This window comes from Rattus norvegicus, chromosome 7, assembly GCF_021556685.1.
Source record: "Rattus norvegicus strain SHRSP/BbbUtx chromosome 7, alternate assembly SHRSP_T2T, whole genome shotgun sequence".
Taxonomy (NCBI): Eukaryota; Metazoa; Chordata; class Mammalia; order Rodentia; family Muridae; genus Rattus; species Rattus norvegicus.
The window spans coordinates 99259615-99285354 of NC_141540.1; the positions used below are offsets into that span (position 1 = coordinate 99259615).

The 25740-nt window shown below is 37.9% G+C and overlaps 1 protein-coding gene across 5 annotated transcripts in view; it reads right to left on the reverse strand.

The window, feature by feature from the left end:
• Positions 1-221: 221 nt before the first annotated feature.
• Positions 222-25740, reverse strand: part of Zhx1 (zinc fingers and homeoboxes 1) — a 28105-nt gene continuing 2586 nt past the window's right edge. The window contains exons 2-5 of one of the 5 annotated variants that reach the window (XR_015623773.1): positions 21519-21629; positions 5194-8045; positions 1865-1944; positions 222-1734 (exon numbers count right to left, since the gene is read on the reverse strand). Coding sequence is in view for 4 of the 5 variants with exons in the window: in XM_087555652.1 (XP_087411778.1) it covers positions 5197-7818 (2622 nt within the window). In the remaining variant the exon portion in view is untranslated. Of the gene's footprint in view, positions 1735-1864; positions 1945-5193; positions 8046-14064; positions 14093-15006; positions 15097-21518; positions 21630-25740 lie in introns of all 5 variants that reach the window. The other 4 variants (XM_087555652.1, XM_087555651.1, NM_133620.2 and 1 more) reach the window with 4 other exon arrangements.

Here is a 25740-nt window from a genome sequence, read left to right on the forward strand (position 1 = left end):
TTTATTTAAAAGCTAGCAAACATCAGAGCAGACTTTCACCCAGCCTACCAGAGAGATGGGAAAATCACGAAGTTATTTGCAGCTATACAAAGTTAGCATAGCACAAAAGAAACGTAATGTAAATATATTCAAATCCTTCATCTCCAATCCTTGACATTTCAAGGATTGGATCTTGAGAACATTAAAATTACTGTCAAATAAAACTCAGACCACATTAGCAATGGTTTTAAAAAGGGAGCAATTTAATCATTATAATACAGAGTACTTTAAGAAGTTTTTAAATGTGTAAAAGAAAAACAGCTTAGTGCATTCAATTGTTACAGTCTTTACATCACTTCGTTTTCAAAAAGTTAACAGTAGTATGAAAAAGCCGCCCACAAAGCCAGCTGTCTGAGTGAAGAAATCAGCAAATTGCAGCATTTGGGAATTGCTAATAAAGCTATAGTTAAAAAATAAAAAGTTTATAAAAATGAAAGCAGCATGCATATTCAAGGCTTTTTCATAACATCTCTCATTAGCTGACAAACATTAAACCAAGAGCTTAGTATTTATTATTCATTAAGTTAGAAAAAGATGAACTGGCCAAACCCACTATGTGTGATCATTCAAAAAAATTTTAAATCCAAATCTAATAAAACTAAAAATTTTGTTCTGTGAGGAAAGCACAGTTTGAAAAGTGGTCCTATGATCACAACAGAAAGGGTCCTTCCCAGCACGAACGTCAGCACCAGTCTGTTACAAGTCAGTAGGAACTCTGTCTTCTGCTGCAGCACAGTTACCGCTAACACGCCCTGATTCTTACATCAAAAGGAAATTTTTAACTTGCTAGGTTCCAATTTTTTTTCCCCTCTGTTCACTGAAATTGTTACATAAGGTACAACTTCATGAAAAGGTAATTCCTGCAAAATCCAACCTGAGACTGTCTGGCCTTCCTGAGTCCCACGCCGGTGAGAACACACCACATGTATTTCACTATGGACTCTCACATGTTTGGAACATGTTTAGAGTGTTCCCTACTGAGTTCCTTCTCCTGCTGGGGTAGTATCTTCAGCTTAGTAAAAAGCAAATCGGATTCTGACAAAGAGAAGCCCCACAAGTGCACAAGTAGAAACTGGTTTATATGAGTGTTCAGTGGAGGGTCTCGTCATAAAGGCCAGCAAGCCACAGGTCTTTCTGTCCTAACATAACAGGCACAGGCTGCTTTTACACTGCAAACTGTGTAAGCCCATGTACAACTTTTAATTTGGTGAGGGCCTGAAAAATAAGACACAGAAAGTAGGGTTTGGTTCTCCTCTCCCATTTCTAACAACTTTTACTCTGTAAAATGTTTGGTCACTCAAAGCTGTAAGCTTAATCACATGTCAAAGAATACAGGTAATACAGCCTGTCTTACAGAGCTGTATGCTGGAGTCGAGGTGAGGACAAGCTCTAGTGGTCATTAACCCCTTAGAAAGTCAAAGATTCACAAGGTTTGCATCCTGTCAGAATAAAATTTCACTTTTACAGTCTGTTTGTTTTAATTAGCGCTCTATTTACATTGCAGAACCGCCCCCGACTGCAGCAGTTTGACTTTGGCACAACATGGAGCTCCATTTCTTTTGGATATTGGATTCTGTTTTGAAAGTATGTATGCCCCAAAGCATTCTCAGTGTCATCAAGGATTGGTTGGGCCCATTCACAGTAATTCAGACATCTTGAATTGAAGAACTTATTCTCCTTCAGAATTTTAAGTAGCTATAAAAGAAAAACAAACAAAACCCTGAAACTTTAAAGACAGCCATATTTTAATTTTTGCTTTTAGAATAAAAATAACCAGTTAACCACAAATGCATTCTGCATTCTCTTTAACAGTGAGATCACTTACCACACACACCTCACAGTGCAGTTTGTGTAAACTTGTATATGTTCCTCATGTGCCACATTTGCTTTTAGACATACGCCTTTCTGTAATCATTTATAAAATTATTAGTAGGAAGATATTTCATTGTCAGTATTTGTAACATGAAATCTAACAATCTATAGTATTTCTGCTTGTACTCAAGGGTAGCTTGTGCAAAAGTTATATTTACTTTGTGTTCTGTAGTATCTTTTTTATCATACTCCTTTGTATACTCATCAAAGTTCATATTAAACAATGACTTCTGGTTGTAAAAGAGGAATTACTTTTTATCTGTCTTCTGTGGCTTTGCCCAGTTGCAATATTTTGGAAAGGTTAGGGTATTTTTATAAGCTAAATCATGTTTAAATAAAATTTTTACGAGGAAATATATGATGAATAATCTTGTGAGAATTATTTTCTTAAATGAATTATAACATGCTAATTGATATGTTTTTTTTCTTTTCTTTTTTTTTCAGAGCTGGGGACCAAACCCAGGGCCTTGTGCTTGCTAGACAAGCGCTCTACCACTGAGCCAAATCCCCAACCCCAATTGATATGTTTTATAATTTTACATTTTCAAGTATTTCTTAAACTATATATATGAGCTATATGCAGTGCATAGGTTCATGGGAGGGTTGCACATGCCTCATGCACGTGTGTCAGCCATTGGTAGGTGTCAGGGGATGTTCTTCAGCTGCTTCTTGCCTTAGTTTCAGAGACAAGCCAGCAAAACTCTGAAGCAGCTATCCTGGCTGGCCAGTGAGCTCCAGGTGTACATCTCTCTCCACCATCTCTCCTCAGTGCAGGGGTTACTAGTACTGTGCCTACAGAATGTGTGCTGGGGTCTGAACTCAGGCAAACGTTTTATCTCCTGAACTTCTTTCCCAGTTCTGGCTTCTATGTGTTTTAAAAGTAAAGGACACATATACTACATACAATATAAACTCGTAAAACTAGATTTATGCAAATTTTATGACCATAATCAATATCTGTAACCATGTTATTATATAAGTGAAAGTCAGACCCAAGTAAACAGTATGGAAAATTTCACCTATTTTTAGATGATTACAATTCTCTAGAAAATGACTAGAAAGGCTGCAACAATTCACTGCAGCAACAAACTCATTGATTTAATCTTGGCGGAAGACATGTTTTTGTGTTTAGCAATTAAAAAAAAAGCCTGCTACAAATATTTTATGCATCTGGGTCAGAACAAAGCCTGTGGTGAAGTCTCTGACATAAGGAAGTGGAGGGCTAGATTTCAGGATAATGCTATAAAACTCTTGAGCTTCTTGTGACTTAAAATGATGACATGATACTCTCTGACCTGCAGTGAGGCTTAGACTACTGATGTAAATAAAGTGAAGCTTTAGTCCATCTGATTTCTCTTAGCAATGTTGGTGAAAAGAAACTGGAAAAAGAACTGTTAATAAGTGAGACTAGTGTGTAGTCTTTATTTCTATAAATAATTGCTAAAATAAACAAACCAGGAAGATACCTCCTGGGGATTAAGAAAATACTGGGTGGAATAAGAGAGCATGCATGTAGGTCAGAGAGGAAAGAAGTCAAGGAAATAAGTACCTATGCTCAGGTACAAAATAATAGAGAGTTTGTGCCCTTCCCTCACTCAGTGATTGAAAACACAACAGCAATTTCTCACAAATGCTATCGAGCTACAGAGAGACAAACACAGCCATTTCATAACAACTAAACTGTATTCAAAGCAGCGTGTTTTTATTCTGGAATATTTCCAAAACAAAGAACAGAAAAGAATAAAACCATGTTCCTGAATTCCAAAAGAATTAAGAATTGAAGTGCTGGGCTGAGAATGTAGCGTAGTGGTAGAGTGCTTGCCTGGCATAAGCAATCCCCTAGCTCACTCCCAATATTCAAACTCACAAAGAACTGAAGGCCTAACTTCAGGTAACTATCTGCAACTACAGTCACATTTTAATTTAATCTACGATCTATTAAGGAACATGCCAAACCTTTTCAAATTTAAACCATATTCGTTTGTACTATGGAGATTTTTTTTTTTTCGGAGCTGGGGACCGAACCCAGGGCCTTGTGCTTGCTAGGCAAGTGTTCTACCACTGAGCTAAACCCCCAACCCTGAGATTTTATATTGTTTTAAGAGAGGATCTTGCTGCATAGCCCAGGCTAGCCTCGAACTTGAAATCTTCCTGCTTCAGTTTCTTAATGTTAGGATTATGGGAATAAGAAGCCACATCCAGCAGGAAATTTTTTTTAACCAAACATAGTACTTATACTATAGGAGGTTTATCTTATCCCAAAGAGCAAAAGATATTTTAGGTGACTGAGTTAATTTATATTAAATATCAAACCTGTTATCTGCCTCTTGATCTTTATAACAAAAAAATTGTATTGTAGTTACTCAAAAACAGATGCCACCTAAGCACTGGTGAGAGGACCTAGAATAGGCCTTGGTCTTTTAACAGAAAATGACATTGAGTGCACAATGCATCTTAAACTCTAGCAAAAGTCTGATGACATTTTGGGGGAAAACAATGGAGAAAAAAGCATCTACTTTTATTTCAGTTTCCTTGAATACATCAGTCCTTGTGCTGTGGTCTCTCCCTTCAGTATACTTGCCCTTAGTTTTAGTTTTGTTTTATTTTTTAATTGTTTCCTTACATAGTCGAAAATGAAGCTTTAGTAGAGAGAGAAGGTTACAAGAAATACCTTTTAGTTACCTTTACTGTTTGTTTTCTGTTTCCCTTCTTACTTTTCTTTGAAACAAATGAAAAATTTTTGTATGGAAAATAAATAATTAAAGGGACATTAGAACAGTAAACCCTATATAATCATCAAGCTACAAATCATAATAATACATGTCATGACTAGTGGCAGCTGGTCCTCTTATTAGAAAAACAAGTATTAAAAAAATTAGTAAAAGTGAAGATAAGGGCTAGGGAGATGGCTCAGGTCACTAAAATGCTTACATAAAAACATGCAAACCTGAGTTCATATCCAATACCCCTCATAAGAGCCAGGCACAGTAGTACACACCTACATTCCTACTGAAGATGTAGAGATAGGTGGATCCTTGGAGCTTTTGGAGTTCCCTGGACACCTAGTATCACTAAATCAGTGAGCTCCATGTTCAGAGAGATGCTGTTTCAAAAAGTATGGCAGAGAGCAATAGAGGAAGACAGTATCAGCCTCTGGCCTACACACGCACGCATAAACACACGCATGCGCACACATACCCACACTAACACGAAGATGAGTAAACTAATAAGATGGCTGTTAACACATGTATATGATGATAAATACGAAGGCTAAACACTTACATTTCAGTCATCCGATTTAGAAAGCTTCCGCTTCACATGTCGTGGGGGTTCCCAAGTGTCACTATCATCTGTTTCTTCTTCATCTTCTTCCTGATCATCAATAACCTCATCTTCCTCCTCATTTTCCTCAAATAATTCTATACCTAACTCAGATCTTCTTTGTCTTTCTGCAAACCACTCTCTGACCTGCTCGTAACCCATGTGTGATCTGTTGACAAGTTCATCAAGGTCTTGCTCATTAAGAAATTTGTGCTTCAGGTAATAATCTTTAAGTATTGCTGTTCCAGTTTTAAACTTTATGAGCGACGGTACCCTGTCCCAGGTGTTCATTCTTTTTCCTCCTCTGGGCCGCCCACGTGGTCTGCCTCTGCCTCGTCCTTTGGGTCTGCCTCTCCCTCTTTTCCTAAGGGAGGACAGACCATTCAAACTACTTGAATTGGAGCTTTGATAGTAGTAGTACCATTTCAAGTTCCCATTCTTCCAAGCATAACGGGTATCTCCAAACCAACTAACTATGTCTGTTCTGGCAAGCCCACTTTCTTCAGCCAGCTTGTCATACTCTTCTGGTGACGGCCACTGTGTTCGGACAAATGCACTTTTAAGCATGTGCAGTTGCTCTGGTGTCTTCTTACATATCTTGCCTGTCCCTGCTGACTTAGGTGCAACGGCTTCGTCTCCAGGAGAATTTTCTCCAGGTTCTTCTTTGGAACTACCTACATTACTTTCATCTACTTCTACTTTCTCATCCTTTAAAGCTTTTGTTTTATTTTTCTCTGTAAACCAAGCATCAATTTCTCTTCTAGTAAGTTTGGTTTGCGCTCTTAACCTATTTAATTCTTCATCTGTAAGTACAGAACTGTTGAGAAAACTTGCCTGAAGGACACGAAGTTGCTCTGCAGTTTTCTCTTTAAACTTCTGGGGAGCAAAGTCAGGAAAGGGATTCCAGGACTGTTTCGGCTGTGACGCAGCTGCAGCTGGGGGTTCTGGGGTTTCATCACTGGAGTCTATGATGATAGTGGCAGAGGAGTCGTTATTGAGATGTAAGCACTGGTTACTCTTTGAATTTCTCTGGTTGTACCTTGTATCACTAAACCATTTTTTAATCTCGCCTTTGGTAAGGCCTGTTATTTTCATAAGCCTGATGATCTCTGAGTCGTGGGGAAACTGGTTTTTAAGGTAGCTAACTTTCAGTTCTGCCAGCTGTTCCTTAGTCTTTTTGGCCCGAATACCAAATGAATCTGGGTTCACTAGTGCAGCTTCAGGCCTGACACTTGGCGATGATGGAACTGCTGCTGTGGCTGGCTTTGTTTCTGCAGCAGGCTGAGCAGCAGGCACTTGACTCTTTTGTACATTTGTTTGATTTGGAACCCCTGCCACTGTCAGAGCAATGGGAGCCGTTACTGGCAAGGTGTTTGCTCCAGCTACTTGAGTAAGGACCAGACCTGGCTGACCAACTATTTGGCATGTTTGTAAAATAGATGGTAACCCATTACTTCCTGTGGAAATGTGTGTAGGAATAACAGTTATGGTCTGAGGTACAGTATGCACTGTTCCATTGAATTGTTTTCTTCTTGCCTCCTCTACTTCTTCAGGAGTCCAACTAACCCCATGCTTTAAACGTTGGGCTGAAAACCAGATCTTGATCTGTTCCTCTGTATATTTTGCTTGAGCAGAAAGAACTGTAATTTCTGACATTGTAGGATAAGGGAATTTGTTGTAGGTGTTAAGTAGAAGAGGATTGTTATCCAATGCAGCATTGTAGGTTGGAATGCTATTAACAGGGATTAAGACCTTAGGGACCAAGTTTGAGTTCTGTTGAGCGGAGACTGCAGTTATCACCTGTGCTAGCCCAGGAAGAACAGCTGTGGGGGTCACCACTGTGCCTGCAGGACTGGGATGCACTCGGTTGACAGTGGAAGTACTTGTGTTAGATTCTGAAGCTGAAGAACTCGTATTTTCTGCATTTTCTTCCCGGCTTGCTTTTACTCCATTCTCTTTCTCTTCAGAAGTGCCCTCAGCTGAGTTATGGTGAACTGTAATCCGTTTGTTTTCTACCTTATTTTTCATCATTTTCATAATGGGAGTTTTACTAATGGAGATTCCCGAAGAAGAAACATCTATGGATTCTCCTTGTTCTGTATTCTCCTCTTTAACAAAACTGCCATCAAAAGTCAGATCATTTATTGTCTGTTCAAAGATTGTCTGGTTATTCCGCTTCACCATAGTCAGTTTGAAATTTTCTTCTCCTGGGTGGTATTTCAGATTATGCTCAGAAAGTGCATCATACCTTTTGGTAAGAAAATTGCATTCAACACAAACATAGGATGAATTCAGCACAACATTGGGATGTTCTGAATCTACATGGAAAGTAAACATATTTAGATCTGGAGTTTGAAAAGTACAGTATTTACATTCATAGCCCCCTTCCACTTTCTTATTTTGCTGATTGTCAGAATCCACAGATTCGTGAACTTCTTCATCGCTGGAGACACTCTCTGCTCTAGCATTTTCTACGGGTGTAAGGACGGGAGGGCCTTCTTCCAAATCCGATATCAACTCAAGATCTGGATCCTGCTCACTGGCAAGGACCATGCAAGGTGTTGTTGATTTTCGTCTGCTTGCCATTTTGATTTTAGGGGCAGGGAGGGAATCTCTGGTGATTTAAAAGCACTGAGGCTTAAAACTGTTTGGAATCCTTCATTGGAAAACAGTGGCTTCTGGCTCTTCAAGTCCACTTTTGTGCTCAACAAGTCTCATTAGTAGCGTCTCCATGGTGCACTCAAGTAAAAAGCTTAGTTGGCAGATAAAACACTGCTGAACTGCTGAAATGTATGAAGCACAACTCCAATCACCTACATTGGAATAAATTTAAAATGTGTGACTATGATTTTAATCAGATTATGTTATTATACTTTACTTATGTTAAGCTGTGGCATAGGTCAGTTATACAGATATATACTCTGAATCAGGAACTCTAAGATTCTAAATAGATTTCTATCTCTGAGTCAACACATTGAAGATCATATTATACTTAGGGGTCATCCCATGTGTGTTTATTTAGATCTTTCAGTTAGCTAGATAGTAGAAAGGAGCCTGCTATGGCAAGCACACTTTTTCCAGTCTACAGTAACAACACTCTGTTAGCAAGGAAGGAACTATAAACACAGTCACAGTGACATGTATATGAAGTTTAACCATCACCTAGGTCTTCTTTCTTATCTACTCTCTGGGCTCAAATGCTGAAAGAACAGAGTTGAAGCTCCTTAAGGCATATACACTTCCCTTCACTCTCTGACCCCAACCTCACTTTTCTACTTCATCTCCTGACATCTTCTTCCTCCTCCTTCCTTATCCTGTCATTCCAGGGATACTTGATATATTTATAAAGTTTAACTCAGGCTGAGATTCCAGATCTCTTGTACAGTTGATATAATATCTTTCTGCATTATAAGTCGCCTCTCCTTTTTATTTTCTAATCTAATGCTAACCGTATTGTAGCAGACCACTGCTAACATTTCTGTTCCTAATCCTTACCTACACCTTCATACGTGTGGTCTCTTTATTAAAGGAACTGTTGTCCTGTTGCCTCCCACCCCATTTCCAGTAACAACTTTATTATGATAAAGCAGTCTCCAAAACTCTGGACAAAGCAAAGGACCTCAGTATCTTCAGTCTAACATTTTCCCAGCTGAGCTTCTCCGGCTGACCTCTCATTCATGTTTGATTGACAGTGCAAACAGTAAGTCAGTACTAAAGCAGGTAGTTACTAACTGTCAATTAAGCTGGATGGACAGGAATAGGGAAGTAGTTCCACCAAACCCAACTGGGTCAGAACAGATCGTTACAGTCAACTGTAGCTGAACTCACAATATTGATACTAGACATCCACATATACACTTGAAAGCCACTGAATTTTACACCTGAAATGGGTGGATCTTATGGTATATGAATTATAGCTCAATAAACTTTAAAACTTTTAAAAATACATTCTAATATATTTGCAGTCAAAATATTTAAAGTAAAATTTTAAGGCTAAGTCAAGGTCTATGTGTTTGTAAAGTCTAACCAAATTCAAATAAATATAATTAGTGACCACCCTTACTTGCCACCATAATTTCAAGTGATTTTTCATATACTGGAATCATCCCTGTCATAACTGAAGGAAGAGGAGTCCACATCAAGGACCTTCTATGAAGCTGCATTAACAGTGATGCCCTGATTTAAAGGTGCTTAGACTATACATCTGATCATCAGATGCAACCACATATTCATTTGACAGACTTAAGCAACACATGGAAATCTGTATTAAACACCCTAACAAACAACATCAGCTTGTTATTAGTATTAATATTAGTATTAGTATTAGTATTAATAGTCCAAACCTCTACTCTTAAAAATGAAATCACAGGCTGGAGAGGTGGCTCAGTGGTTAAGAGTCTGACGGCTCTTCCAGAGGACCTAAGTTCAGTTCCCAGTATGCACATGGTGGCTCACAACCATCTGTAACTTCAGTTCCAGAGACCAAGGCCCTTTTCTGACCTCTGTGGCCATGGTATACATGTAGTGCACAGACATACATGCAGGCAAAACACTAGTACATATAAAATATAAATGAATCTGAAGAAAATAAAATCATGACACTTGAAAGATATTGTACAGATCTGTAAGTCATGTGAAGTAAGCCAGAGTTACAAATACTGCACATGTTCTCCCAGATATAGAATCAGGATTTAAAGAATTGTGTGTGTATGTGTGTGTATACATACATAGGGGTAGGGATGTTGGTATGTCATGAAAGTGTAAATGGAACTGTGAGTAGGAAGACAGGCTTTTTTTTTTTTAAGATTTATTTTTTATTTATGTGAGTACACTGCAGCCATCCTCAGACACACCAGAAGAGAGCATCATATCCCATGACAGATGGTTGTGAGCCACCATGTGGTTACTGGGAATTGAACTCAGGACCTCTGAAAGAGCAGTCGGTGCTCTTAACCGCTGAGCTATCTCTCCAGCCCTTTTTTTTTTTAAAGATTTTTTTAACATTTATTTATTCATTCTGTACACGTCATACAGCTTTCTGTCTGCATGTATGGCTGCAGGCCAGAAGAGGGCACCAGACCTGACTATAGATGGTTGTGAGCCACCGTGTAGTTGCTGGGAATTGAACTCAGGACCTCTGGAAGAGCAGACAGTGCTCTTAACCGCTGAGCCATCTCTCCAGTCCCGGAAGACAGGCTCTTAAGGGAAAGGAGGAGAAAGGGTAGTAGAATCTGTGTATGGGAAAGCGTAAGGTAAGGGTATTTGGATAGGAGACGGGGGAAGTACCGTGAGAGGGAGATATGAATGAGAATAAAGTATAATGACATGTATTGTGAAAGTACCATTTTAAAATGTGTTTTTATTTGTAAGCAACTATAAAGAAATCTCTGAAATTCAAACCTATTTAGCTGTTGTGAACTAGTATCATTTTCTAATCAAACAGGAATCATTGGTATTTCAAACTGTCGATCACGAAAATATTTGATAGCTCATTATCATTAAAAACAGGGATTCTCAGAGTTCGGGGTATTAATAATACTCTGGATTCAATCTCCAGCACCATAAAAAAGAGAAGCAACAGGCAGAGAATCCTCCAACCAAGTGGAAGGGCAATGCATGAGCAGTGAGGGTATTGCTGATGGAGGGAAAATAAGCTATCTTATGACTCGATTCTCCTGCATCTGAAAGAAGCTATCTTAACAAGGATATACTAACAGCTAGAAATCAAAGACAGAGAGGTTTGTTTTCTGAAACTACCTAAAAGTAGTAGTTTTCAAACTTGATGTTTTAAGAAAGGGAGCCCTTTCTTCAAATAAAATTACTCTGAAAAGCCAAATGTTAAGTGAAATTGTGTTTATGAATGTGTGCTACTAAAGATGATCATCTTAAAAGAAAAAATCAACCTCAGAAAGACAATATCTCATGTTTTAGATCTTAGTGGCTCCTCAGTTTTATACAGACACATAAAAGTGTATGTTTATATAGGACATGAAATAGAATCAAAGCTAAGTGGGAGAATGAATGTGAAGAACAGCAGGTGGCAGGGAGAAAGAATAGGAGGGGTGAATATGCTCAAATTACTTAATATAAGAATATGAAAATGTCTTATGAAGCCCATTGCCATGTACAATGGAATATATGAGAATGAACACATTTTTAAAAGGAGAGAAATGGAGAGTAGCTAGCTGATTGAAGGAGATAAAGGCTGAACTATGTCCTGCCAAAAGTCCCGGATCCCAGGACCCTACCTCTACTTCTAGGAGTTCTAAGAGGTGTTTTTAAAAAACTGTGTTTTGCAAACTTAAAATACCTTCAAAACAATGAATCAGTTTCATCCAAACCATCTCACTATACCACAGCTGTGCTGCGTTATCTGAAACCAATCTAGAGTGAATTCAGTGTGACTTTCCATGCTGATACAGGAAGGTTGAAAGTTTGAGGCCGGCCTGAGCAAGTCCCAGAATGTGAAGGGAGAAGTAGAACCCAGGGAATCTAGGAGTAGAGCAAGCAGCCTTCAGAGTTGCAGAAGAGTGACTGAGTAGCCCAGGCCTCTTTACCTTTCTGCCTCTTCAGAAAAAGATTAAACTTTTTTTTAAGATTTATTCATTTATTATATATAAGTACACTATAGCTGTCTTCAGACACACCAGAAGAGGGCATCAGATCTCTTTACAGATAGTTGTGAGCCACCATGTGGTTGCTGGGAATTGAACTCCGGACCTCTGGAAGAGCAGTTGGGTGCTCTTAACCGCTGAGCCATCTCTCCAGCCCAAGATTAAACTTTTTGTGTTAACTTTTTATTTTTTAACCATATATAGCATATAAAGACAGGACATCAAATTATTACTTTTACTTCTTTTCCTATCAGCTTACTAATTCAACTTGGTAAGTAAAAATTTAGGGGGGCTGGAGAGATGGCTCAGTGGTTAAGCGGACTGACTGCTCTTCCAGAGGTCCTGAGTTCAATTCCCAGCAACCACATGGTGGCTCACAACCATCTGTAAAGAGATCCGATGCCCTCTTCAGGTATTGATGAAGACAGCTACAATGTACTTACATATAAATAAATAAATCTTTAAAAAAAAAATTTAGGCAGATGTAACCAATGTGCCTTTATTTTTACATCCGTGTGCACTTGTGGACATCAGAAGACAATCTGCAAGAATTGATTGTGTCTTTCAGATCATCAGGCCTGGCAGCAAGTGACTCATATTGCCAGCCCTAGAGCTAAGCAGACTTTTTTATTTTGAAATGTTGCTTTTTATTTTTTTTCTTTATTAACTTGAGTATTTCTTATTTACATTTCAATTATTATTCCCCTTACCAGTTTCCGGGCCAACATCCCCCTAACCCCTCCCCCTCCCCTTCTTTTTTTTTTTTTTAAGATTTATTTATTTATTTATATACAGCATTCTGCCTGCATATGTGACTGCAGGTCAGAAGAGGGCACCAGATCTTATTACAGATGGTTGTGAGCCACCATGTGGTTGCTGGGAATTGAACTCATGACCTCTGGAAGAGCAGTCAGTGCTCTTAACCACTGAGCCATCTCTCCAACCTGTACCCCTCCCCTTCTATATATGGTTCCCCTCCCCATCCTCCCTCCATTTCCACCCTCCCCACAACAATCACATTCACTGGGGGTTCAGTCTTGGCAGGACCAAGGGCTTCCCCTTCCACTGGTGCTCTTACTAGGCTATTCATTGCTACCTATGAGGTTGGAGCCCAGGGTCAGTCCATGTATAGTCTTTGGGTAGTGGCTTAGTCCCCTAAGCAGACTTTTTAAGTTTAAATATAGTCAGGAAAAATATATTTATGCTATATTATAATCTATATCCAGGTTATGCTTTTCCCTCTAAAAATATTGGCCTTAAAGGCATACTTAAATCTAATTAAAGTTACTAAAAAAAGAGACTTTTTTTTTTAAAGAGAGAAGTTGGAAAGGTGGCTTTGGTTTAGCACTAAGACTGACTGCTGCTCTTCTAGAAGTCCTAAGTTTAGTTTCCAACACCCTTGTCAGGTGGCTCACAACCTGTTAACTTCAACTCCAGGGGACCTGACACCCTCTTCTGGCCTCCACAGGTACTCCCCCACCCCTAAATTAGCATATACTAATACAAACACATCCACATAAATAAAAATAAATCTTTAAAAATTAAAAAATAAAGATTAAAAATAAAATTAAAAAATAAAGCCCATGCCTTGATGAGGAATGAGGACTATCCTTAACTGTGGGTAAAAGGACAAATGCTCAGAATGTAGTTAGGCATTACATTGGTTTAATAAAGTGATAGTTGTAGGTTCTCCTCAAAGATCCATAACAGGGAAACACATCAATCCTACATAAAGACTTATAGGCAACTAAGGAATGCTGAGAGTGGGAGAAATAGTTTCTCTAGGGAAGAGCACATCAGTTAGTTCTCTAATATCAAATGGCTTATTCAGACTGAGAAGGTTATATATAGGTATATATAGATAGATAGATATGTATGTGTATATGTATATGTATATACATATACTTAGAAACATAGCTATAACTAAAAGAGAGACCATGAATTTGAAAGAGCAAGGAGGAGCATATGGGAAGATTTAGTGGGAGTGAAGAGAGGAAAGAAATTATGTAATTATATTATAATCTCAAAAATAAAAGGGGGAAAAGCCCACACCACGCCCAGTTAGCCCTCATGATTTTGGCTATGATGTAAGCTCTCAGCCAGTGCTCCTGTACCATCCCTGCCCTCCCCTGCCACCCGACCCTGGCCATGATGGCCATGGACTCTCCCACTCTGGGACTGAATAAAGATCCAACTTAGCATGCTGGTGCAAACTTACCAATTAAGTGCCTTCTTTTATACGTTGCCTTGGTCATCATGTTTTGTTGCAACAACAGAAAAGTAAGAAAGACAGTTCTTTAGAAAGTATGAGAGGGCTGGAGAGATGGCTCAGCAGTTAAGAGCACTGACTGCTCTTCCAGAGGTCCTGAGTTCAATTCCCAGCAACCACATGGTGGCTCACAACCATCTGTAATGGGATCCGATGCCCTCTTCTGGTGTGCATAAAGACAGCTACAGTGCAAAAAGCCAGACATGATAGCGTGCTTCTAACTCCACATGAGGTGGGGAGTCAGGGTGGGGATCGGGGACAAACAGATCCCTGGAACTCCCTATCCTGCCTAGGGTACTTAGCAAGTTCCAGGCCTCAAAAACCAAAGTGGACAGCACCTGAGAAATAACAGCTGAGGTTATCCTCTAGTTTCCACCTACACACAACAACAACAACAACAACAACAACAACGAAAATCTTCAGGGCTCTTAAAGTTATAATTTTGTAGAAAACCAGAATTTTAGTACAACTGACCCATTTCATGGAAGAAGAAAATCAGACACCAATTAATTACTTCATAGAGGTTGTATGGGACAGCATAAAACTACAGGGTTTAGAGTTGTTCTCTCAGTAAAGTATCTGGAAAAGATACTTAACTTCATCCTAAGTCTTCTCACCTATAAAACTAAAATTCTTCAAAAATGTCATTCAACAACAACATATGGAATGTCGACCATGAGTCCTGCACTGTGTCGTCGTGCAGAGGTTACTAGGATAGATGGCCTCTGCTCGGTCACTAGCCCAGCAGCAAGGGAAACTGGCAGTCAAACATTACTTGGAATAGTTCTGACCAATAACACGAGAATTGGCAAGAACTATATAAAAGCACAGCAAAGGACCTTCTAGAAAAGCAGGAGAGAAGACTTCTCTAGAGAAATAGGAATAACGTACCTCAAAGGCAAACATGAGGTGTTTTCTTCACAGCTCATATGCAGAAAAAGATTAACTGTCTTCCACTCTCTCAAAAATTCTTTTGGGAGACTAAGAGATAGAATTTGCATATTGTAATTTTTTTGAAAGTAACTTAATCAGCTGGCAAGGCACAATTTGAATTAAAAATCAGAAATAAAAATCACTACTATGGAGCTGGGTGCATGCTTGTAAACCCAGCACTTGAGAGGAGAATCAGGGTCTCTTCTACCCAGTGTGTGGCCAGCCGGGGTTACACATAATCCTATCTCAATTTAAAGAAAAAAATATATATACACATATATATAATAGGTGGAGATATTGCTCAGTAATAAAGCATATGCCACAGGAGCATGAAGACCAGGGTTCAAGCCAGAAATTTCTAAAAGCTGGGCAGGCATGGTGGTCTACCTGAAATCCCAGACTTTTCATGTTATATATACAAAATGGTATGGTCTCAATTAATCTCCCTTGTCACTAAAGGAAATAACATGAACACAGGAAAGCTGTTGTAGAGAAGTCACTGTAGGTGACAAACATTTCCTCCTCTGTTTACAGTTAACTAAAAATGGCTCCAAAACCAATTTCAGGGCCTTGCACTATTTACTATAGAAAGTAATTAAAGGTCAGATGCACGAGACCCTGCAACACTGTGCCCTAAAACACAGTAAACAAGTCTAAATACATCAAGCACTGTACATAATTACTTTTGGAAACTTCAGTTCATGGGTCTATAGAAAAATATGGTTTTTTTGTTTTAGTTTATTAAATTTTTATTGTATGAATGTTTTGCTTGCATGTATGTCTGTTTGACATGTGTGTGCCTGATCCCTGTGGAAGTCAGAAGAGGGCATCAGATCCCCTGGAACAGAAGTTACAGGCAGCTGAGATCTACTATATGGGTACTGAGAATTGAACCCAGGTCCAAGAGCAGCCAGTGCTCTTAACCTTTGAGCTATCCAGTTCCAGAGATAAATGTTTTTAAAAGCTTAAGTCAGTTGTTATACTGCCATTAAAAATGATAATAACAGGGAACATGGAAAGAATTTCATCCAATGGTATGCTTTTTAAAATCTGAATAAAATTTTTATTATATAAATAATAAGTAGGAGGCATATATTTACTCTTAGACAAAGACTAGATGAATATTCTTTAAAGATTTATTTATTTGATATATGTGAGTACACTGTAGCTGTCTTCAGACATACCAGAAGAGGGCATCAGATCTCATTACAGATGGTTATGAGTCACCATGTGTTTGCTGGGAATTGAACTCAGGATCTCTGAAAGGACAGTCAGTGATCTTAACCACTAAGCCATCTCTCCAACTCTAGATGAATATTTTTAAAATGGACTTCTCATGTTATAGATGGAATATTTATGATATTTATATATTTTCTTCACTATTGTTTGATACTGTTTTTCTGTAAAATATAACAATAATTTTGAAGACTTAAAATTGCAAACAGACCGGGGTTGGGGATTTAGCTCAGTGGTAGAGCGCTTGCCTAGCAAGCGCAAGGCCCTGGGTTCGGTCCCCAGCTCCGAAAAAAAGAAAAAAAAAATTGCAAACAGACAAGTGTATTTTTATGTTAGTGTTAGTTCTGACCTAGGATCAACTAAATAAACTGAGTTTTTTGTTTGTTGACTCAGGGTCTTGTTATAAAAGCCCAGACTGTCCTCAAATGTAAAATCCTCCTGCCTTAATCACCTGACCTTACTTTACTCTGAGTGTTAGGATTGCAGGACATGCCTAACTCAAGCTGGAAACAAGTTGTTTTTTTTTCTTAAGGCAAAAAACAAAGTTACATAAAGTTTTTCAGGGTGGCAGGAACCATCCCTCAGCAGGTATATGCAGGTGTATCTTAGGACCTTGTTTTGGATCTGGTTCTAAGAGCCTTCAAAATCACCCATGTTCTCTACCGCGTCTCTGGCCAAGCCAGTTTCTATAGACCCATCTATACTCTGGCTCTTCTGAGGATAAGCTGCTTCTCAACCAACTCATGATTCACAGTTCACTGAAATAATTACAAAAATATTTCTCTACAGAAGGACTCAATGAAAGCAAAATTTGTTTCATCACAGCATAAAAATGTTGGAAGTTCTTACACAAATTCTTCTTTTAGGGTCAGAAAGAATGTGTTTGGCTTTCCACTGTATCTCTAGACTCCAACACAAAAACAAATTAAGGGCCCAGCAATGTTTAAAACTTACTTTTGAAAAAAGTCTTTAAGGAGCTAGAGATAGCCCTGCATACATCAAAATCCTGAATTGTTTTCCCAGACAGGTATAGTGGTGCACACCTGTAATCCCAGCACTCTGGAATTAGAAGGTGTGGGTTATAATTCAAGGTCATCCCTGTTCATAGAAAGAGCCCAAGATACATGAAACCCTGTCTTGAAAAAGGTTGGAGGAGGTGTCTGGAGAGATAACTCAGCAGTTAAAAGAAAACTGGTGCTCTTCCAAATTCCAAAGGACCGGAGTTCAATTCTAGCACCCACACGGTGGCTCATAACCATCTGTAATTCCAATTCTAGGGGATGTGACAGTTTCTACGGGCACCAGGCATGCAAGAGGTAAACAGACATACATACATACAGGCAAAAACAATTATACACATAAAATTTAAAACCTTTAGTGTGTATGTGTATGTGTGTGTGTGTGTGTGTGTGTGCATTTTACTTCTTTGAGTGCTCACTTATGGAAGAACTATTAAAAACACTGTTCTCTGCTTTCCAGATTATTTGCAATAAGCCCATATAAATAAAAGTCACTTAGTCATCAGAATATGAAGATCCTGTTTAACCTAAAGCATTCCATAAAACAGTCAGCCTTTGATAAAAATTTACTATCATCTAAATTTCACTAGTAATAAATAAGCTTTATGTACAAATAGTGTAAGTCTAATTTATAAACTAAGCATGAAACTAAGGAAGAAAACAAAAATCTTCCAAGGACTATTTTTGCAGTAAATTGAAGTGAAAACAATATAGGTCTTGCAACCAGACAATTTGTACTTAGAATCATGACTTCTACTCTGTAAAAAACTATCACAATGTAATACAGTTTCAAAATATTAAAAAGTACTTTTTTCACAGAGAAAATTAGTTAGATTTGGGATGGAGAAATGGCTCAGCAGTTAAAAGCACTGATTGCTCTCCTGGAGAACCCACATTTGATTCCCAAAACCCACATGAGGACTCCCAAGCATTTGTACCCCTGTCCTGGGGGATCTGATGCCCTTTTCTGGTCACCAGATGTACACATGGTACAAAACATACATACAAAAAAAACCACCCATATTAATAAAATAAAAACATTTTAAAATGTTTAAAGCTATTGAGTTCTATGTCTATAATTAAAATGTTAAATGTTATTAAAATATATATATAAATTAGACAGAATGGTAGCTGTATTGAATCCCCAAGCCTTTTTTCTTTTTTGCTGTCTTGTATTTCAAATTAAATGATTAACAGATAATAGTATGATGGCCTACTTAGCCACAAAATATGTTTGTTATTTTGGTAAGATTTATATGAATAAAATAAATATTTTACACCAAATATGGGTCAAATAAAAGATATTTTATATGATGCTATAGTTTGTTAGATTCATGTTAGTTTTTATCTAGTATCTACTAAGTAAAACTGTTCTTAAGAAGCAAAAATATGTGCACTGAAGAATCCCTAGGAGTCTTCACTCATATAATTCCCTGAATCAAGGTTCTATTTACATGTTTGTATTCAAAGTAAAAATTTTGTAAAAAAAAAAAAATCCAGCCAAGATCACAAAATATTTATAATATGCAAAGAATAATGGGATCCAATTAAAACAAAAAGTATCCTCTGTCCTTAAACAAGAGAGACAGACAAGCAGAAAGGCAAATTAGCATTCATATTCTAATGGCATTTTCACATTTAAAATGTAAACATTTGCATGGCCCAAGGCTTAAAAATATTAAATTAGTAATTTGGCAACATAAATGTGTACCTATCTAAATGCTTTTCAAATATTACTGGCACTTAGAATCATTTCCTAAAAAATAAATCTTAAGAAAATGTCAAAACCAGAAGCAGTTCAGTATTAAAGAAACTACAAGCAGAAATGGATATGGCAAAAGTGAAGGCATCTAAAAGCTGTGACCAAAGGTGAACTCATTACAGAGGATCCCTTTGCTGATGCTAACGAAGGCTGAAAGGTAAGGGACTATTGCTGTGCCTGGTTTTGTTCAAGTCAGAGAGTGGAACTTAATGACGCCGAAGACTAAAGAATCTAGGCAGGACAGGTTCTGGCCGGAAAACTCTGGTCCCATATTTGAGGAGAATGTCTCTAGGACATTAACAGCCCAGTTGGCATATACCTACTGTAAGGTGAGGTACTACACTGAGTGGCATAAACCAGTTCTATCATGACTTGTTGACAAGTGAATGTTACCCAAAAGTGTTTGTCTGTTGCAGACAGTTCTTCCTAGTTTTTTGCAAGGATGCATGCTGTGTCTTCCACACAAGAATGCTTTGTTCTGAGTAAGGCTATCTTTCTTTAAGAAACTGGAAATTCATTCATCTGTCCATTATAGTCCCTATTTATAAAACGAGGCAACTATTATCTATTTCACTGTGCATATATTCATTTGACTTTTAAAAAAATATTTAAAATAATAACTGGATTGAATTATTTCACGTCTATAGTATATCACCTAACATTACCTGTAAAAGCCAAAATTAGGTAAAAATATCAGAATGTAAAGTACAGCCAAATATTCAAAAACTGGTATGTTTAATATAATGTTATACATAAAGTATAACATTCTAATTTGCATAATTATAATTCACTATTATCAGTATCCTGTATATTTACAGTATAGTTTCAAGTTTTTATGTTTTAAAGATATTTTTTAATTACATTTCTTTAATTCCAGTGTGTGGTCATGTATGCCACATCAGATATGTGAATGTTGAAGGACAACTTACAAGAGTTGCTCCTCTCCTTCTAGAGTGTGAGTCTCAGAGATGAAGCTTAGGTCATCGGGCTTTACAAACGACAGCCGTTTCACTGGCCCTGAATATTTTATTTTATTTATTTATTTATTTTTAAGAAAGATATCACTTTGTAATACTTGAATTTGATATGTAGAACAGGCTGGTCTTAAACTTAGAGATCCACCCATCTCTGCTTCCCAAGTTCTAGGATTAAAGGCATGTGCCACCATAGCTGGTTGGACTTTTAAATATGAACAAAAGAGCAGTAAGATTTTAGACCAATTTCCCCACATTAAAGGTCCTTCACTGACAATGTTCCTTTGTTTTAGTGCCACATTACTAGAGCATCTGGTGCAGTGTCAGATACATGGCAGACTTTGGCAAACATTAGCTGAAAAATGAATTACAAATATCCTAAATAAGGGCTGGAGAGATGGCTCAGTGGTTAAGAGCACTGACTGCCCTTCCAGAAGTCCTGAGTTCAAATCCCAGCAACCACATGGTGGCTCACAACCATCTGTAATGAGATCTGATACCCTCTTCTGGTGTGTCTGAAGACAGCGACAGTGTACATTAAATAAATACATACATAAATACACAAAATAAGTAAGTAAGTCTTCTTTGAAAAATCCTAAATAAGATGAGGGACTAGAGACGTGGCTCTGCAGGTAAGAGTGCTTGCTGTTCTTGCAGAGGCCTCAGGTTTGGCTCTTCACATCCATGTCAGGTAGTTCACAACTACCTGTAACTACTTCCAGGGGCATCTGACACCCTCTCCTAGTCTGCACAGTTGTTTTCTATTATTAATTTTTATTTCTTATTCATAGGTATGCATATGTGTGTCTCAATGTGAGTGTATTCCACATGGGGCAGGTTCCACATGGAAGCCAGAAGGTAGCATCTGATCTCCTGGAGCAGGTGTTACAGGTAGGTGTAAGTCACTGTCCGGATGCTGGGAATTGAACTCAGGTCATCTGAAGACCTCTAGAAGTAAGTGCTCCTTTTTTTGGTGGGAGGCATTTGAGGCAGGCTCAATACATAGCTCTGGCTGTCCTAGAACTCACTGTGTAGACCAGGCTAGTCTCCAACTCAGAGAGATACACCTGCCTCTGCCTCTCAAGTACTGGGATTAAAGACTTACGCTGTTATGCCAGCTGTAGTAAATGCTCTTAACCACTAGTGAGCCATCTCTCCAGCCTGCAGCTGCTGTTTTAGGGAAAACATTTTAAAAAAGAGAGAGAGAGAGAGAAAGAGACAGAGAATCACTGTCTTTTTTTAAAGATTGTGTTTGCATGTGTACATGTGTATGTGTGCATGTGTGCATGTGTGCATGTGCGTGTGTTTGTATGCACTTGCATGTATGTAAGTGCTCATGGAAGCAAGAAGGGGGCATTGGATCCCCTGGGATCTTGAGTATAGGCAGCTTTTAGAACAGTAGCCAAATACAGTATTGTGGACACTTAAGTGAGTACATCTGAATAGGGCTTTACCATCTCTGAATGAGGAAGCACATACCTGCCATAGCTTCTTCAGCATTATGTTCCTTAAAGCGGAAGGTTATCCCTTCAAATGAGGTACTTGGCTCAGGCCATCATTGCAAATTGTCCCAAAGTAGCTAGCAGTCTTCTACAAAGAAAAATAAACTATTATTTTATTATTCTCGATATTACTTAGACTTATTAACTACCACAGTTTAGGCCTTGGCTTTTAAAAAGTTTTTAATTCTGGGAGAAAACTTATTTCCTCATAGAAATTAATATATATGTATATATACATATATATGTGTATATATACACATGCATGCATATATATATATATGCATCAAATGCAATACTGATCAGAAACACAAAATTTAAAGGTGTTTTAAAAATCTGCTTATTCAGACCAATCCAGTAACATTATTTTCAATAAAATTACAAAATGCTATTGTGACAAACTCTGTGATAGAAGCAGGTTAAAGGAAAAAAGGACTTATTTTGGGTCACAGTTTCATGGTAGGGAAGGCATGGCAGCTTTCATGGCTATAGGCACATGAAGAAAAGTGCTCACACATCAATGGACCCAGAAAGCATCAGGAAGGTTGGCTGGGCTATATAGAACCCAGAAACCCACTTCCTCCAGCTATGCCCTACCTGCAAAAGGTTCCACAAGTATTAATATGGTGTAATCAAAAAATTAGAATTGCCCTCCATGGCAGTTCGTGTCTTTAATCCCAGCCCTTGGGAAGCAGAGGCAGTCAGACCTCTATGAGCCCAAGGGCAGCCAGGTCTACATAACAATTTCCAGCCTATCCAGAGTTACATAGTGAGAGACCCTATCATATACACACAAAATTTTTAATTCATCATTCTCTGAAAATTCAAACTAATGTCTAAAATGTTTGGTATATTTACAAGAGTACATAATACACTGGAAAAAATTAATAAAAACTACAACTGTTTCTTTTACTAAAATAACAACAGTACTTTAGAAAGTGGAAATAATTCACTTATTTATTTATACCTACATTGGTGTTTTGCCTGTATGTATGTCTGTGTGAGGGTATCAGGTCCTGGAGTTACAGACAGTTGTGAGCAATCATGGAGGTTCTAAGAATTGAATCCCAGTCCTCTAGGGAGAGCAGTCAGTGTTCCTAACTACTGACCTAGCCCCAAAGGTGGAAATAGTTTTATTGCTGTTCTTATTCCTGCTAATAGTACATATAAGCTTATAAAGTCTTAAGAAATAATGTAAATATATTAAAACATCCACTGGCAAAACTTCTGAGTAAAAGCTTAAGCCAAAAATTTCCACTAGTTTCACGAAAAGTAAAAGCACTTTACTGACAGACACAGAGAAGCATTGCTTAGGGCTCCACAGTTGTGTTTTTTAGTATCCCCACATTCAACCACTCCATTACAGACAAGGATAAGGAGAGAAAATACGAAACAGCTGCCAAAGGGGAAGGTTATTTTCAAAAGTGAATTATTAATGCAGTAGGGAATTGGTAACCAATTGCAATTCATTCTTAAATCACACAGAAAGGGTAAGGTGTTTTACTGACAAGAATCTCCTGAGATGAGCTGCCAAGACATGTGAAGGCACAGACCAAGAGAGGCACACCAGATGAGCTCTTTGATTCTTCTGAATGAAAAACGCATTTCTCTGATGCTATTCCAGTTTCAGTATAGAGATCCCTTAAGGACATTTCTAATTCAGAGTAGTTTTTTAAATTTAGGGTGAGCACATTTCAGAAATTAAAGAACTCAAGTGTGTACATTATATAATAAAAAAGAAGCTGTTCTGGTAGTAAATATAAAAGTCTGAACTCTGCAACAAGTTGACTTCAAAGGCCAGCACGGCTGCTCATACCTGCTTGGTTTTAAACAGGTGACTGCCTGTGTGCCTCCTCATCTATAGGCTGGAGCAAGTGACAGTGCTTTGTTAATGGGACTGTTTCGAGGACTGGAAGAAGAGATTGGCTCTTAGGCTACTTTCTGGTACTGAGTAAGAACATAATGAATTTTGTCTGGATTTCACTTATATTACCGTCACATTATATAACAAAGGAAGTCTTTGTTTAAAATTTGATCAGTGCTAATAGATTATAAAATATTTTTAAGATCTGGGTAACAGTCAACCTGTGCATTGTATTCCCTGTTTATAATCCTGATATATCAATATAAGTTGGCTTTAACAGTAGACAAATAATACAATTCAAGCCCTATACACATACATACTCTGAGTTACCTTAAAAATGAATCATTACTATATGACACATTGTAAAGGGAATTTCATGGAATTAACAAATCTTTGACACAAATAATCTTACAGCAATGAGGAAAAATTGTTCTTGTTAACCTTTACCCTCCTAAATGCATCTACAGGCCATGCCCAGTTACGTTTTAACAACCTTCTTTTTCACACACACCCCCCCAAAAAAAGAGTTGTAGATGAAAGTGAAGATTTAGGATAATAGGAAGGTATAATTATAAGTAAATATCCATAAATATCAAAGCTTCCTATGTCCTTTCATGACAACCAAAAAGGAGAAATGCAAATTTAGAAAGAGAAAAGGGGATTCAAATCATCCAAGAAATATTCATCACCTAAAATTAGTGACAGCTGTTATTTTACTATTTATTTATATATTTGGAAGGATGGCACATGCCATGGTGCAGACGACAACTTTTGGGAGTCCATTCCCCTTCTTTAGACCATGTGGGTTCTGCGAATCAAATTAAGGTGGTCAGGCTTAGCAGCAAGAATTTACCCATTGAGCCATCTCACTGCCCTGACAGCTTTTATTTTAAATAACAAATACATATTTATAGCTACTATTACTGCTGTATTTTTTAAAATAAGCTCTGATATGAATTTTTAATTCTAAATTTAAAAACTGAAAATGAAAATTCTGTAAACATACTGTATCCAGGGCTATTGTTAGTAGAGTGCTCACATAGAATGCAAAGTCTTGGGGGCTCAATTCCCAGCACAACATAAACTGGGCCTTAGTGCCCAGCTGTAATCCTACAATCTTTAGCAGGAGGTGCTAGGAAGAGCAGTTCAATGACTTCCTTGGCTACATAAGGAGTTTGAGCCAGCCTGGGCTACATGAGACCCTTTCCAAAAAAAAAAAAAAAAGTATTCAAAGTTAGCCATTTGTTTGTAATTCTAGTACTCAGGTGACAGAGTCAGGAAGACTGAAAGTCCCAGGCCAGTCTGGGCTACATAGCTAGGCTAGGTCTTAAAAACACACAGAAACAAACATTTATTCAGCTGACCTCCTTGAATAAATGTCATTCTGAAGTTGCCAATATATATATACACATACATATATTTGATGTATCATTGTACTTGTTTAGGCCAAAGGTACATATCAGTTAAACATCTTTGTGTGTGTGTGTGTGTGTGTGTGTGTGTGTGTGTGTGTGTCTCTCTCTCTCTCTCTCTCTCTCTCTCTCTCTCTCTCTCTCTCTGTGTCTTCATGGCACATACATTGAAGAACATTGATGATCTAAAATAACAAGATTAGTCCTGGCCATTCTGGACGCATTCTGTTGAACCAGGCTGGCCTTAAAACTCAGAGATTCACCTGTCACTGTCTCCCAAAAGCTGGGACTAAATGCATGTGTTGCCACTGCCAGGCTGAATATCTTTTAAGAATATAACCTAGATCTGAAGAGAAGCTCAGTCCTTAAGGTCACTGGCTGTCCTTCCAGAGGAGAGGACCTGGGTTCAATTCCCAGCACCCACATGGTGGCTCATGACTATCTATAAAGAGATCTGATACCCTCTTCTGTCATGCAGGTGTACATGTAGTAGATCACTCATAAATAAACAAACTTTAAAAAAAAGAGTGCATGACAATAAAGAGAAAATATTTCATCATATCACTTTTCCATGAGTGTGAATTAAACAAGAAAATCTTCGAAACAAGCCTCCAAGTGTATGCTATTGACTACATTAGTAAAATAGCAAAGCTCTGCTCCTTTTCAGCAACAAGAATCATGAAAGGCTGATAAAGTATCAATCCTAAGTAACCCCTGATTATATACAACCCCTCATTTATGCAAAAAAGTCTTGTGTGATTAGAACAAATGGCAAATTTAGTTTTTAATTTTTATAAGCAAAAGAGCTAATTTGTGTTTTCTCAGTTAAGTTCAGAGCAGATAGAAGTCCATCCAAATCAAACATTGAGTATCCATCCTAAAGGACGAGTTCATAAAATTATGATCTGATTTTGAAAAGTGAAATT